General features: G+C 37.8%; 1 protein-coding gene across 2 annotated transcripts in view; it reads right to left on the bottom strand.

Moving 5' to 3' along the window:
- LOC150079033 (twitchin-like) overlaps positions 1-16,688 on the bottom strand; it is a 2,795,346-nt gene that overhangs the window by 1,798,165 nt on the left and 980,493 nt on the right. For both annotated transcript variants that reach the window (XM_090382361.1, XM_090382360.1), the window contains 3 exons: positions 15,220-15,522; positions 9,939-10,223; positions 3,315-3,614 (listed from right to left, as the gene is read on the bottom strand). In XM_090382361.1, the coding sequence (XP_090238487.1) occupies positions 3,315-3,614; positions 9,939-10,223; positions 15,220-15,522 (888 nt within the window). The remainder of the gene's footprint in view (positions 1-3,314; positions 3,615-9,938; positions 10,224-15,219; positions 15,523-16,688) is intronic.

Here is a 16,688-nt window from a genome sequence, read left to right as displayed (position 1 = left end):
TTAGATAACATAGCTGAAGTTGCAGATGAACTCAACAGTTACTTTGCATCAATATTTACATTAAAAAACCCTTTGTGTCAATGAGATATTATGGAAGTGAAGTTGAAAAAAATGTAATTAATGATGTTGAAATTTCAAATGATTATTTAATGAGAACTTTCGTGCCTACAAGCGGGTAAGGCTCCTGTGGCTGTTGGCATATACCCTATAATCTTAAAGGAGGCGGCAAGTGAGTGCATTGAACTATTAAGGCTAGTTATCACTGGACTCAGAAGAGATTCCATTGGATTGGTGTAAACTGGAACATAAAGGCGAGTGTAATGGGAAATTATCGACCGGCCAGTCTAATTTCAGTAGTAGAGAAAATCATGAAGGCAATGATCAAGGGTGGAATTCAGGATCATTTAGATGGAAATGGAATTCCGTAGGATACACAGCATGGTTTTGTAAAGGGAAAATCATGTTTAACAAATCTGGTTAGCCATTTTGACAGGTCATTCGTGAGCTGGATTTAGGGAATAATTTCAACATTGTTTATTTGGATTTCAGCAAAGCATTTGACTCAGTCTCACATGAGGTTACTTTATAAGTTGAAGCAGGCTGGAATCATAGGGAAAATCCTCATATGGATAGCATGATAGCTTGAGGGCACCAGGAACAGGGTCGTGATAAATGGTTATTCCTCAGATTGAGTTAATGTAAGCAGTGGGGTTCCCCAAGGATCAGTATTGGGACCACTGTTGTTTTTGATTATCTTAAATGACATCCATGAAGGGATGGAGGGTGTGAGGTCTAAACTTGCAGATGATGTAATGATCAGTAGAGCAGATAATGATCGCTGCCAAGCAGAGCTTCTTCAGAGTTCCTAGATAGACTTCCATGATGGTCAGAAGTGGCAGCTATGCTTTAATTCAGCAAAATGCAAGGTCTTTCACCTGGGGAACAGCAATCCCAAAATAACTTATACACTTAGTGGAGTTGAACTAAAGCCAGTAGTGGAAGAACGGGACGGGAGTTATGGTATGGTATGGTATGGTCAGACATGAAGTTGTCTGAGAATTGTGGACAGATGCATGGTGTTCTATCGATGATTTATCGAACATCTACTAGTAGAGATAACAACGTCATAATCACATAAAGGTGATTTTATAACCTTTATGTGATTAAATTATAAACAATTATTTTTTTAAATTAGTACCGAAAAACCGGTATTTTTTGTATCAATACTTGTATTTCAATACCGGAAAAAAATGACCGGGATCCTGGTATTGTAAGCCCTTCCCATGACCTACTCTGGCAGCCTGTCTGCACTGCTCAGAAAACTTCATATCTGACTGCACACTTACCCCCAGGTCTTCCAGACTCCACTAATGTTATTAGTGGAGTCTTCCCCCCCCCCAGGGTTCAGTGTTGTGCTCATTGTTGTTTTCGATATTTACTAATGATATTGATAAATGCGTATCAGACTTAATATTCAAGTTTGTATATGATACAAAGGTTGGTACGGAGGTTAATGGTTAATGTTACTGAAACATGATCCAGAAAAATTAGATAGTGGGGCTGAGAAGTGGAAATTGAAGTTACTAATGCAAGGTACTAATGTATATATATAGGTAGCAACAATCCCAAAATAATATACCAACAGTGTGGTACCACACTTAAGGAGAATGAAAATACCTCAGGGTAACTGTGCAGTTCAGACATGAAGTTCTCTGTGTTCCCTGCAAAGACAACTAATGGGATTTTGTCAATACTATACAAGAATTTTGCCAGCAGGGATAAGGAGGTCATTATTCTATTGTATAAGGCAATGGTCAGCCAACAGCCTTGTGTACTTTATATAGGTCTGGAAGTCACATTTTAGGAAGAATGTGGGACTGCTGGAACAGGTGCAGAGAGAAGAGAAGAGAAGAGAAGAGAAGAGAAGAGAAGAGAAATATGATTAATCAGAGGTAAACAAAAGAAAGACCTTGAATGGGTTCAGCACGCTGAATTCTGATGGGATCCTTCCACTTGTTCAGATTACGAACCTAAGGGGGCATAAATTCAAATTAAGAAAGGACAGATGTAGAATAGATGTGCGGAAATTTGCCTTTAGCCAGCGGGTGGTTAATTGCTGGAACAAACTTCCATCTGTCGTTGTGGAAGTTGATAGGTTGAATAAATTTAAGGAGGAACTGGATAGGCATTTGGAGGGAATGGTGTGATATTTTTTTTTTTTTTTTGGCTGATGCTGCATAAGCTCATACACTTGCTTTCTTGCATCACATGCCACTACTACTACTACTACTACTACTACTACTTTTGTTCTGTTTTTATCTGGGAGCTAAGTACATACAGATCTGATCAAGGTGTTTAAGACTTTGATGGACCAAGTAAACTAAATTATAATGGTATACTTCCTCTTGCTCATAACACACACACACACACACACACACACACACACACACACACACACACACACACACACACACACACACACACACACACACACTTAAATTGAATAAGGATAGTTTCAAGGTAGATGTGAAAAAATTTGCTTTCAGCCAGCAGTAGCTGACTGATGGAACAAACTTCCAAATTATTAGAAGGGATGGAGGAAGTACTGTGGGCACTTTTTTTTTTTTTTATTTGTAGAATGGGGTTTTGATTTGTCTGTCCATTAGAATTTGAAAGAGAATTTTCAGCGATTTCCTCTAAAAAGCTCAACAATTTAATATGAAGAACAAAAGCAGATGGGGATAATAGGTGTCAGCAAAGCAATGCTCATTTTTCCTATTATGTAAGGAGGGAGCAAATTTTTCTTATAATTTTTAATCGCAATAACGTAATTTAAATTAAAAAGTAAAAGTCTCTTTCATATTTATGATCATCAAAAGGGAAAGCTTTTGATTATGACTTTTTCAGAATATCAATTTTCATATACCTTCTGAAATCTGAGTGATTTCTATAAGAGGTGAACTAATTTAAATTACAACATTAAATTGTAAAATTTTCCATATTATTATTTTAAAAACGTTTTTGTGGTTAGCTCTGTAACTAAACATATTCACTTGCCCATTTTGAGATGCATTGGTCACCAAACATTTGACCATGAAGCCATATATATAAAAAAAAATGTGGAAACAGATGTATTGTTGTTATTATGAGCAAGTATTACTTCAGATCAATGACAATAAGCTAACTTTTTCTATTGGTCTCTACCAATATGTTAACACTGTTTAATTTCAAAAATTAAACTAATTAACCAAAACAAAAAATGAATAAATAAATAGTGGATAAAATAGCACCAAAGTTTATATATTTATACATACCATATGGATTCTTGGCAATTATTGGATTCAGAGTTTCAAGGGGTTCTGATTCTCCCTCATCATTTATTGCTGCTACTCTAAATAAATACTCTTTGCCTGGTGTTAGACCTGAAATTTCAAATTCTGGCTTGTCAGTTTTACCACATCTAGTCCATCTCCCAGTTTCTTTGTCAAGTTTTTCAATTTCATACTGTTTAATTGGTGTTCCTCCATCATCTTTTGGCTTTTTCCATTTCAACTTACATCCTTCTTTATGTACATCGCTTACTTCTAAAGGACCTTCTGGTTTTGATGGTGAACCTAAGAAATAAAATTAAAATTCTAAACTTTGATCAAGAAGTAATTCTATTCTGCCAACTTATACAGCAACCTGAATAAGATCATTACTAGTTATGCCATTCATTTCTAGTGGACCAATGTGGTTCATTCCTTTCAACAAATAAGTCTGCTATTTTTCTTCACATTCCTAGCCAAATACTTCTTTTAATCTGCTTTAGCCTGCATAACCCATCAGTGACTTTATTGCACACTAAAATAGACAACCTAAGCATTTCCCTCCTCTTGTAGGTAACCATCCAGCTGACCTTTGAATTTCCCCAAACTGTCAGTCTCTACAACCCATGTAACTTATTCCACAATTTATAACTCGCTGGCTAAAATAAAACTTCATGTAATCCGGTCTAAACATCTTCATTCCCCACCCCCCCGCTGTAACTTGAATTTATGGCCCCCTAGTTCATTTATATTCTCTGTCACTAGTCTTGGTGGTTCTAGAATTACTTTCCTGAATATTATTTGGCCTAACTGAAAAAAATAAAAAAGAACTGTCTATGGCCATTGTATTCACGTTTACAAAAGCAAAATCTCTTTCCTCTACCCTTGACAGTAGTTACTTTGGGTTTTTTTTATTTTTTTTATTAGGAGCATTAGAAACTAAGGCCATATTGCTCCGGGGATATGCGGGGGTCATTCCCTGACCTTACCATATCCTCCGTATTTGGTGGTCATGGGCTCGAACCCCAGCCTAATCAAGAAGTGTGTGCGATGCACTGCTACTCCTGCCCACCTGGCTACGGAGGTGCCAACAGTAGTTACATCTTTATGTATATTCCACATACATATTTTGATCACTGCCACTTAGTGGTGCTTTTTAGCATTGGCATCAGTAGAGGCATATGATGCAAGAAAGCAAGCTTATGCAGCATCAGCCAAAATAAAAAAATAAATAAATAAAAAAAAAAAAAACCCTTTTCCATTTCACCCCTCTGTTCGTTCGAAATATCTGTCCAGCTGAGCCTTAAATTTATTTAGGCCATAAACTTCCACAACAAGGGATGGAAGTCTGTTCCACCAACAAACTACCTGCTGGGTAAAGGCAAATTTCCACACATCTATCCTACATCTGTCTTTCCTTAATCTGAATTTATGCCCTCTCGGGTGATTATTCTGAGCAAGAGGAAGAATCCCATCGGCATTGAGCATGCTCAAACCACTACTCAAGGCTTTATACACCTCTATCAGATCACCTCGCCGGTGCCAAGTCTCCAGACACTGTAATTTGCAAAACTTAAGCCTTTTTTCGTAAGAGCAACCCATTGTTCCATTCACTAATCTTGTTGCCCTTCTCTGTACTCATTCCCCCAGCTCTACATCCTTCTTGAAATGAGGCCTCCAGACCTGTATACAGTACTCAAGGTATGGTCTGACCATTGCCTTATACAAGGGAATAATCACCTCCTTATCCCTGCTAGAAAAATTCCTGTATATCATTGACAAGACACCATGACCTACTCTTGCAGCCTGTCTGCACTGCTCAGAGAACTTCATATCTGCCTGCACAATTACCCCCACGTCCTTTTCATTCTCTACCACTGTCAGTGTAGTACCACAGAGTTGATACGTTGCTCTGGGGCTGCTGTTTCCCATATGTAGTACTTTACATTTATCAATGTTAAACTTCATTTGCCACCTCTCAGCCCATCTGCTCAACCTTTCTAGATCCTGTTCTGCAGCAGAGCATCAGTAGCATCCTTAACAACCCTGCCAACTTTTGTATCATCTGCAAACTTGGACATTAAGCTTGATATACTATCATCGATATCATTTCTAAATACAGAAAACAATAATGACACAACTCTGAACCCTGAGGGACTCCACTAATAACATTACTCCACGATGAGCAGTGTCCATTGATTACCACTCTCTGTCTTGTCCCACTCAACCATCCCTTTATCCATAGCAGCAATTTGGCTCTAATGGCACACTGCTCCAATTTGTGCAGCAGTATGCATTGTGCAACAGTATCAAAAGCCTTTCTAAGATCCAAATATATAATATCAAAATTATTCCCTGCATCCAGTTCTTTTGTGACTGCATCATAGTATCCAATCAAATTGCTCAGGCAAGACTTTCCCTTAACAAAACCATGCTGTATCTGAGCTATAACTGAAGTCTTGTCTAGATGATCTTGCAGTGCTTCTTTAACCAGTGCCTCCATTAATTTTCCTGGAACAGAAGTTAAACTCCCAGGTCTATAATTACTTGTGTCGCCCTTTGATCCTCCTTTGTGAATTGGGGGTCACATATGCACATCTCCAGTCTATAGGTACCTCCCCTGAGTCCAAAGAAAGCTCTCATAATTATGGCTAAGGGTTTGCTTACTTCCTTTGCTGCCTCCTTTAATACATTTGTATAACTGGATAGATCCCATCCACGCCATGTGCCTTTTTTATGTTTATCCTCAACAATTTCTCCTCCACTTTCCTCTCAGTTATTACAAAATCATCTAGCTCACTGCCAGAGTTTATTTCATCTCTGACATTCCCCTTCCTGAATAACTCCTCATGTGTGAATGTAGATGCAAAATACTCGTTTAGTTTGTTAGCCACCTGAGCAGAATCCTCAACTGTTGAACCATCAATATACAGTGGACCAATCTGATTCATCCCCTTCCTTCTAGACTTTACATAGGTAAAGAACTCTTTTCTGTTTTTCTTTGCATCCTTTGCCAAGGATTTCTCATAATCTGCCTTTGCCTGCCTAATCGCCTTTGTGACTTGGTTACAGACCAGCTTATATCTATCATAAGCTTACATGTCAACCATTAATTTATATGTATCCCATGCATTTTTCTTCTCTGCCATATGTCTCATTAGTTCATCTGACATCCATTTAGGCCTAAACCTTGAACAATATTTCTTAGTTGGTATATAAAGCCTAGTAGCTTCCAAGATAAGTTCTTTGAATGCTTCCCATTTTGAATTTGCTGTTGGTAACATTCAGTTGGTCCCACTGTATAGAATTTAAATACTGTCTCAGACCATTGTAGTCACCTTTATGAAAGCTAAAACTCTTCCCTTTACCCCTGATGGTAGTTACCGCTTTGAGTAAATCCCACTTCAGCACACTGTGTTCACTGCCACCTAGTGGTTCCTTTATCTGCAGATTCTTAGTGCATGAAGAATTACTACTGATAATCAACTCAAGAGTATTACTCCCTCTAGTTGCCTCCCGAACATGCTGATGTAGAAAACAATCATCCAATAAATCCACAAAAGCCTTGCTAGTGTGTGAGTGACCAACCCACAAATTCCAGTCAATATCTGGGAAATTAAAATCCACCATTATAAGCCTCTCTGATTTACTGGCCCACTCTATTTCCCTGTACAGTTTCTATACTCATCAGAGTCATTAGACCTATATCACACTCCTACTTTCAATTTTGATCTCCCAATGCTTATGTCACACCAAACTGACTCGACACTGCACTGTCAAGTGATGTCGACTGGCTTCACTTCCTTGGATTTTATGTGTTTCTTAACTAATAGCATAACTCCTCCTCTCTTACTATCCTGTCTATCCTTTCTGTACACACTGTACTCCCCAAATTCCAGTTCTGCATTCCTTATATCTGTGTGACACCACGTCTCTGATATCCCAACAATATCTGCCTTTGATGTTTTGAGCAATAACTCAAATTCATCAAATTTATTTACCAAACTCCTAGCATTGGTGTACATGCAAGTATACATGCACCTGTTCCTATTCTTAGCTATCCTAACACAACCCATGTGTTTGCTTGTACTGCAATGACTCCCAGCAGTCTCTGAAATATCCTGCATCTTGTTTTCCAGGCTGCTGCTCATTCCAATAGAAGCAGTGCAAGAATCACTTTCACATCTCCCAGTGGCTACTGTTAATCTAGCAGTCCTTGTATCCCCCCAAGCTAGCAGTTTTCTGACCCACCTAACACTGCTTCGATAGCATCAGCAAATATTCTTGCACCCTTTCTATTTAAGTGTATTCCATTCCTGTAGAAGCAGTCTCTCCTGTTAACAAGTACACAACAGGCTGAAAAAAATTTACCCCTTGAGCCTTGCACAATCTTTCGAGGGCCGAATTGATCGACAAGGCTCTCATCATATACTCCCTCCTATCCTGTCTGGGCAGAATTGCAGACACTTTCAATCTGCAGATTTTTAATGCATGAAGATGATAATCAGATCAAGGGTATTGTTTTCTCTTGTTGCCTCTCTCAAATGCTGGTGTAGAAAATACCAATAAATCCATATGGTTTCTGCTACTGACCAACGATTAACCAGCCATGGAATACAAGCCAGGCTTACAGGTTTATAATTATTAAAGTTCCAGTCAATATCCGGAAAGTTAGTCTCCTATTACAAGAAATTCTGATCTACTGTCTACTCTATTTGCCTGTCTCTTCAATATACTTATCACATTCATTTGGCCTATGATGTATCCTTTTTTTTCGTTTGTCCAGTGCTTGTATCATACCAAACACACCGAGCAGTATGCTGCTGTCCAGCTTTGTGAAAAGCATACTGCTCAGTCTGTTTGTTATGATATGCTTCCCACCTTTGTGAACCAGATGCATTGCCTTACGGCGCCTCCGTAGCCAGGTGGGAAGGAGCAGCAGTGCATAGCACACGCTTCTTGATTAGACCGGGGTTCGAGCCCGTCACCACCAAATACGGAGAATGCGGAAAGGTCAGGGAATGACCACCGCATATCCCGGAGCAATATGGCCTTAGTTGCTAATGCTCCTGAAAACCAAATAACAAACAACAAACAACAGCATTGCCTTACAGTCTATGTGCTTCTTAACTAAGAGCACAACTTCCCCTCCTCCATCATACCCATCCTTTCTATTGTAGTGGTAGTATGGTTTTAGGAGCATCTGTGACTAAGGCCATATTGCTTCATATATATTGTCTGTAAATTGTGTGTGTGTGTGTGTGTGTGTGTGTGTGTGTGTGTGTGTGTGTGTGTGTGTGTGTGTGTGTGTGTGTGTGTGTGTGTGTGTGTGTGTGTGTGTGTGCATGTGCGTGCGTGTGTGTGTGTGTTCTAATGTTAATTTTCTGTTTGCTGAATGAAAAACCTGAGTTTCCAGGAGAAAAAAATCATGCTATCCTAGCTTGAGACTGACTAACTCAGTGACATTGTGAAAAAGATCCATAAAAATTCCTCCTGTCAATGATGGGACTTGGACTCAATCCTTTCTATAGACATTGTGTTCTCCGTTTTCAAATTCTGCTTCTCTTATAACTGCATGACACCATGTTTCCGATAACCCTGACATGTCCACATTTGATAACCTAACTAATACTTAAAATTCCTCAAATTTATTTCATTAGGGATTACAAAGGATTTCAGCATCACCTGTAATCACTCTCATGTTACGATTTCTTCAGTTTAAAATTTCTTCTTTATGCAGCATATAAAAATTGAAAACATAACTAGAGTTTGGACAGCTAGATTACTAGACCAGTTCCACAAATTCAAATTCTGGAACTCCATCGTTAGAGACAGAACTATTTCATTCCATTATATTTTAGATAAATAAATAATATAAATAAATTGGAATGAAATAGTTCTGTCTCTAACAATGGAGTTCTAGAATTTGCTTTGACAGACAAACTCGATCCTTTCTTAGTGATTCTCCCAAATTACCTCTCCAAGCACTGATGCCAAATTCAAACTTGAAAGAGTCTTGTCTAATAAAGTCAAGGCTTTTCAATATTGAGATATGGAAAGTATACAATTTATTAATCCCATCCATAATAAAATGGGCTTAATTCATCTAAAGTGCTCATTTTATGAAAATGGCATTGTTATGCCAACTTTTGCCTTTTGGAAAGCAGGAAATTATCATAAAAAATGAAAAGAATAGAAAATTAGAAAATACTGACTTTTCATTTTAAGTCATCTGACTAACAAAGATTATCTAAATAAATTTTGCAGTAAACAGTAATATGAATTTACTATAATAAAAAGAAAAATTTTAGCAAAATGGGTTCTATTATTATTAGTATTTTTATCAGTTTTCAGTCACTTTCCCTCCCAAATAAAAACATAGTTGGGTGGAATCAGTAATAATTTTACTGCATAATTTTATCTCCTTGTAAAATATTTCATTCCATTATATTTTAAATATATAAATAACATTTTCTTCTAATAGATTTTTTTTTCCAGATGTAGCAAACAATTCTGGATATACAATCAATTAAACTTTAAATATTTAAATTACAATCACCATAAATTGACAATTTTGGCAAAAAAACATCGGAAGGACATACACAAACACATAAATAAATTTCTACTCACCTAACACTGTAATATCAACTGATACTATGTCTTTGCCAGAAGTATTGCTTGCAGTGATAGTGTATTTCCCAGAATGTTTCCTTGTTGCTTTATTAACACTAAAATCTGAATGATATTCTCTATTTTCAATCTTCACGTGGTCATCATTGGATAGCTTAATACCATCTCCAAATGTCCACACAACATCTGGTGGAGGTTCTCCTCGTATATCTACTTCAAATTTGTGAGAGCGGCCAACTTTGATTACAATATTATTTAAATTTGTTCTGTCAATTCTAGGTTTTACTAAGAAAGAAAAGAAAAAGAAAGAAAATAAATGAAAATGTGCACTTAACAGAAAAATCACATAACAGTATACATTCTTAGATAAAATAGCAAATATGCAAAGACTAAGAAAGAGATTATGAAATTTTTATTGGAAACCTGCTTGTGCTCATATAATCAATTTATTATTGCAACTCCCAGCTGTCAATTAACCAGCAAGATACAATCTTATTGATACTATTTTATCTTATCTTATTGGCTATCACTATATTAATTATATTTTATGCTGCAGACTTGAATGTGTTATACCCAGTGCTTTTTTTGTAAAAAAACATAGGTACCGGTACTCATTCTTTGCTATCGGGAAAATTTGAAAATTAAAAGGATATGAAAAGTACTCTAAAACTTTTTTCCTGATATTGTTACTTTAGTAGTAATGTTTTTGGAATAAGAACAACAAATGTAGTATATTAACACAGTATATTAAGCATAAATTTATTATTCAAGTATATAAAAAAATAAGTCAACTATTGAGTGCCGGTCACTCAGGATGAGTGACCGGTCCTCCTTTTTCCCTCAGTACAGCAGCTATCTGATGTGGCATTGATTGAACAAGATGTTGGAAGCATTCGGGAAGTATGGCCAAACAAGCTGTAATGCAGTCAGCAATGTAGGTATGGAGGTGATTGGTGTATCCAGATGCCTGATATGCCTTTCCATAGTGTCTCACAAGTGCTCTATGGGATTGATATCGGGGGGAGTTCGAAGGCCAATCGATATGCTGGAAGTCAGAACTGTGTTCCTCAAACCATTCCTGCACAACAGGTGCCCGATGGCTTGTCATTGTCATCTTGGAAGAAACCATCGCGATTTGGGAAAAAGTGTAACATAGTGGGGTGTACACAGTCAGCAAGCAGTTGATGATAGCGGAGACCACTGATACGTTGTTCCACATGCACCAGGGGTCCAAGTTCCTGCCAGTGAAACACGCCCCACAACATACAACCGCCTCCACCGGCCTGCACTTTTGATACCATGAATAATGGATCAAGAGCTTCGTGTTATTGACGCCAAATCCATACACGACCATCCTTGGTGTGGAGTCAATAACCTGACTCATCCAATCAACACACCTTCTTCCAGCTTCTAACGTCCAACTTGCATGCTCTTTGCACCTGGCGAATGAATCTTGGTTAGGAGAGGATGCTGTAGGGGTCATCTGCTGGTACGATGCCCATACGTACGATGCATGGTCATGCCAAATATTGTTCCAGGTTGGCCCATGTGGTATTGGGTAGTCAACTTTTCTACAGTGCTACACCTGTTCGCTTGTACGAGTCATCGAACCAGGTGCTCAACCTCTAACATCAACCTTTTGCTGACCTTTGCAGTTTTTCCATTGGCTCATTGTTTGACCTTTTTGATGCCAGTCCTGGTACATTTTAACTACGGCAGCTCTCAAACACCCCACCAGTTCAGTCGGTTTGGAAATCAAGGCACCAGCTTGTCGAGCACCCATAATCTGTCCTTTATCAAAGTCCGATAAATCCTTTTACCCATCATGCTCGGAATTTTACTACCTACTGAACCACTGACACCTTATCTATGCTACACAGGTCAACTAACTCCGCACTCTCGTACCTCACGTGGTCGATGGGTCGCATTCAGTTTTCATAGGGGTGGTCATAATTCAGTGATCACTCGGCGTATAACTTAACTATTTTCTTAGCCAACTGTAAAACGTTTCTGTAAATCTTGCTCAGTTGGTCAATTAGCCAACAATACCGTTCACATTGTGACAGTCACTCACTTGTTTATAATCCTGATTAAAAACCATTGCCAATCAAATTTTATGTCATATCTAGAATTTTAAATGGCTCATTTTTAAATTTCAGTATAAAAATTTTAAAAAAATTTAAACTGAAATTTAACATAGCATTGGTGTTACTCTTACTCTAACCAGAAAGGAAGTGTAATCCAAGTGGTCAAAGGAATGCTGATCAAATATAAATTTTCTGAAATCCAATCTACCAGTTTTCACCATTAGTTCGTATTTAGCTCCCCAAGTTTTTGTGTCCCAATTCAACATGAAAATTTGTCTTTATTCATTCCTCTCCCCAGTTTTCAAGCTTGCTAAATCACATCTTTTTAATACCTCCATCCACATATGAATGTTCCTTTGCTATTCTCACCACACAACTCTTTCATTTCTGGATCCTTTCAAGAAGCTTAATATCTTTCATTAGATCTGGCCCCCACACTGTCACACCACATACCAAAGGCATTTTCATCACTAGCTTGTATAATGGAATTATACTGTCCTTCTGCCTAGATACAAAGATATGGTAACTCATTTAAAACACAAGTTCTATACAGTGGGACCAACTGATGATGCTACCAACAGCAAATTCAAAATGTGAAGCATTCAAAGAATTTATCTTGGAAGCTACTAGGCTTTACATACCAACTAAGAAATATTGTTCAAGGTTTAGGCCTAAATGGATGTCAGATGAGCTAATGAGACATGGCAAAGAAGAAAAATGAATGGGATACATAAAAATTAATGGGTGACATGGAAGCCTATGATAGATATAAGCTGGTCTGTAACCAAGTCACAAAGGAGATTAGGCAGGCAAAGGCAGATTATGAGAAATCTTTGGCAAAGGATGCAAAGAAAAACAGAAAAGAGTTCTTTACCTATGTAAAGTCTAGAAGGAAAGGGATGAATCAGATTGGTCCACTGTATATTGATGGTTAAACAGTTGAGGATTCTGCTCAGGTGGCTAACAAACTAAATGAGTATTTTGCATCTACATTCACCCATGAGGAGTTATTCAGGGAGGAGAATGGGAGAATGCCAGAGGTGAGTTAAACTCTGGCAGTGAGCTAGATGATTTTGTAATAACTGAGAGGAAAGTTGAGGAGAAATCATTAAGGATAAACATAAAAAAGGCACCCTCGATGGATGAGATCTATCCAGTTATATTAAAGGAGGCAGCACAGGAAGTAAGCAAACCCTTAGCCATAATTATGAGAGCTTTTTTGGACTCAGGTGAGGTACCCATTGACTTGAGTTGTGCAAATGTGACCCCAATTCACAAAGGAGGATCAAAGGCTGACACAAGTAATTATAGACCTGTGAGTTAAACTTCAGTTCCAGGAAAATTAATGGAGGTACTGGTTAAAAAAGCACTGCAGGATCATCTAGACAAGACTTCAGTTACAGCTCGGACACAGCATGGTTTTGTTAAGGGAAAGTCTTGCCTGACCAACTTGACTGGATAGTATGATGCAGTCACAAAAGAACAGGATGCAGGGAATAACTTTGATATTATATATTTGGATCTTAGAAAGGATTTTTATACTGTTGCACATGGAAGACTGCTGCAGAAAATAGAGCAGTGTATTATTAGAGGCAAACTGCTGCTATGGATAAAGTGATGGTTGAGGGTCAGAAGACATAGAGTGGTAATCAATGGACACTGCTCGTCGTGGACTAATGTTATTAGTGGAGTTCCTCAGGGTTCAGCGTTGGGTCCATTGTTGTTTTCTGTATTTATAAATTATACTGATTATGGTATATCAAGCTTAATGTCCAAGTTTTCAGATGATACAAAGGTTGGCAGGGCTGTTAAATATACTACTGACGCTATGCTGCTGCTGCAACAGGATCTGGAAAGGTTTAGCAGATGGGCTGAGCGGTGGCAAATGAAGTTTAACATTGACAAATGTAAAGTACTACATATGGGAAACAGTAATCCCAGAGTAATTTATCAACTCTGTGGTACCACATTGACTGTTGTGTTGTTGTTGTTATTTGGTTTTTAGGAGAATTAGCAACTGAGGCCATATTGCTCCGGGAATATGCGGTGGTCATTCCCTGACCTTTCCGCATCCTCCGTATTTGGTGGTGACAGGCTCGAACCCAGGTCTAATCAAGAAGCGTGTGCTACGCACTGGTGCTCCTTCCCACCTGGCTACAGAGACACCACACACACACACTGACAGTGGTAGAGAATGAAAAGGACCTGGAGGTAATTGTGCAAGCAGATAGGAAGTTCTCTGAGCAGTGCAGATGGGCTGCAAGAGTAGCTCATGGCATCTTGTCAATGATATACAGGAATTTTTCTAGCAGGGATAAGGAGGTGATTATTCCCTTGTATAAGGCAATGGTCAGGCCACACCTTGAATACTGTATACAGGTCTGGAGGCCTCATTTCAAGAAGGATGTAGAGCTGCTGGAACGAGTACAGAGAAGGGCAACAAGATTAGTGAATGGAACAAAGGGCTGCTCTTACAAAGAAAGGCTTAAGTTTTGCAAATTACAGTGTCTGGAGAATAGGTACCGGCGAGGTGATCTGATAGAGGTGTATAAAGCCTTGAATGGTTTGAGCATGCTCAATGCTGATGGGATTTTTCCTCTTGCTCACAATAATCACCTGAGAGGGCATAAATTCAAATTGAGGAAAGACAGAAGTAGTATAGATGTGTGGAAATTTGCCTTTAGCCAGTGGATAGTCGGTTGGTGGAACTGACTTGCATCCTTTGTTGTGGAAGTTGATAGCCTAAATAAATTTAAGGCTCAGCTGGATAGGTATTTCAAATGAACGGAGGGGTGAAATGGGAGTGGGTTTTTTTTATTTTTTATCTTTTATTTTTTTATTTTATTATTTTTTTTTTGGCTGATGCTGCATAAGCTTGCTTTCTTGCATCATATGCCTCTGCTAATGCTAATGCTAAATTTAGAAGATATGTGTCGACATTGCTGTGGGGGGGAAGTGCTGATACACATACCTGCATATATTGTGACAAAAAAAAAGCATTGTAAGTATTGTAATATACTCTCTTTACCTAAAGTCTGAAAACATTATGTATCATTTTGCCTAATACTAATAATAATCTTAAAACACCAATGATCCTCTTTTAAATCTATTCATTTTCTTTACAGCATGAGTAATAAATATTTTGAAAACAAAATTAATAAAGAAAACTCTAAAATATGAATAAAAATACTTACGATGTCTATGTTTCACTGTATGAAGATTAGTGGATTCACTAGGTTCACTAGGTCCTGCTTTATTCACAGCTCTAACACGAAATTGGAGTGCAGTATTTTCCTTAAGATCAGGTACCCGAGCTTCGCATTTATCATTTTCTGTTTTTAGCACTTCTTTCCATTCATTGCCAAGCTTTTCTTTCATTTCAACAACATAATGTGTAATTGGCCGTCCTCCATCACTCTTGGGAGCAGCCCATTTCAGATCCACACGGGTATTATCCCAATCGACAATGTCTGGTTTTCCTGGTTTACCTGGTTCATCTGTTTAAAATAAATTGCAACTGAGTTTGTTAGGTATTACGTATTATAAGAAAATAAAAATAATATTGATTACCAATAAAATTAAGGGAAGTCATAATTTTAGAAATATAGTTTACAAAATCAATAACAATTACTGGTCAAATTAAACATTCAGAGTTAGGAAGTGATAACTACTTATCACACGTCTCCAAATCAGAAGAGGCTTATAAACTATAATTTATACACTACATGTTTTAATAACTTAACTTTATCACATAGTTTGTAACGGACGACATTGATATTCATAGAGCTTTTAGTATCAGTGATTTGGCATAGATATAGTATCACAAATACATCACTCGAGAGTTCAAATCAAGGAGGTTGGTGATAGATTGTTAAATTTATTATATATTATAACTACTTAGAATTTACAAATGTAAATTTTTTTTTTTTTTTTTTTTATCCTCGCCTTTTCTCATTATTATATGGGGTCAGCTTTTTTATTGTTTTTGGCATGTAATGTTATAGCTTAATACATATAACTTGAATTTGATAGGAGATACAGAATTCATATAACATAAACTTGGTAGGAGATACAAAATATATATATACTGCAAGTTCGATATTGAAATATACGTGTATTCAATAACAGTAACTTTATAGCATAACCAGTACATATTGTTATTAGTGCATTAAGATATAACTTTAGTGTAGTACTTTTAATTATACTGAACTTGAACTGAAATCATGCCTCAAACAAAGAGCAGTAAAGCGAAAGGGTCAAGGTAGTGGAAGTGCCATGGCTTGGGAGAGCATTGAGAGGGAAGATTGTCCTCTGAATTGCAATGAATTATTATTAAATGAACTGCTTGTTTGATGTTTGAAGGTCTATCAAGGACATCAGACTGCCAAAGGGGAAGACTTTGTGTGTGTGTGTGTGTGCGTGCATGCGCGTGCGCGTGCGTGCGTGTGTGTGTGTGTGTGTGTGTGCGTGTGTGTGTCCGCGCACTCAATATAAAGAGTGTGAGGATGTTAGGTGCCAACTCAGTGTTGTTATGGGCCTTTATGAGAGCTTCAAGGACAGTGTGGATGCCCTCAAAGGATTTAAATTGGGTGGGCCCATCAGGCACTTAGGTGCCCACTCAATGCTAGAGTTTGCACTTGATAATCAGGTGACACAGCGGCAA

This window comes from Mastigoproctus giganteus, chromosome 10 (assembly GCF_048544385.1).
Source record: "Mastigoproctus giganteus isolate SK-2022 chromosome 10, ASM4854438v1, whole genome shotgun sequence".
Classification (NCBI taxonomy): Eukaryota; Metazoa; Arthropoda; class Arachnida; order Uropygi; family Thelyphonidae; genus Mastigoproctus; species Mastigoproctus giganteus.
Note: the sequence above shows the minus strand (reverse complement) of the source record. Positions and strands in the feature narration are given on the sequence as shown.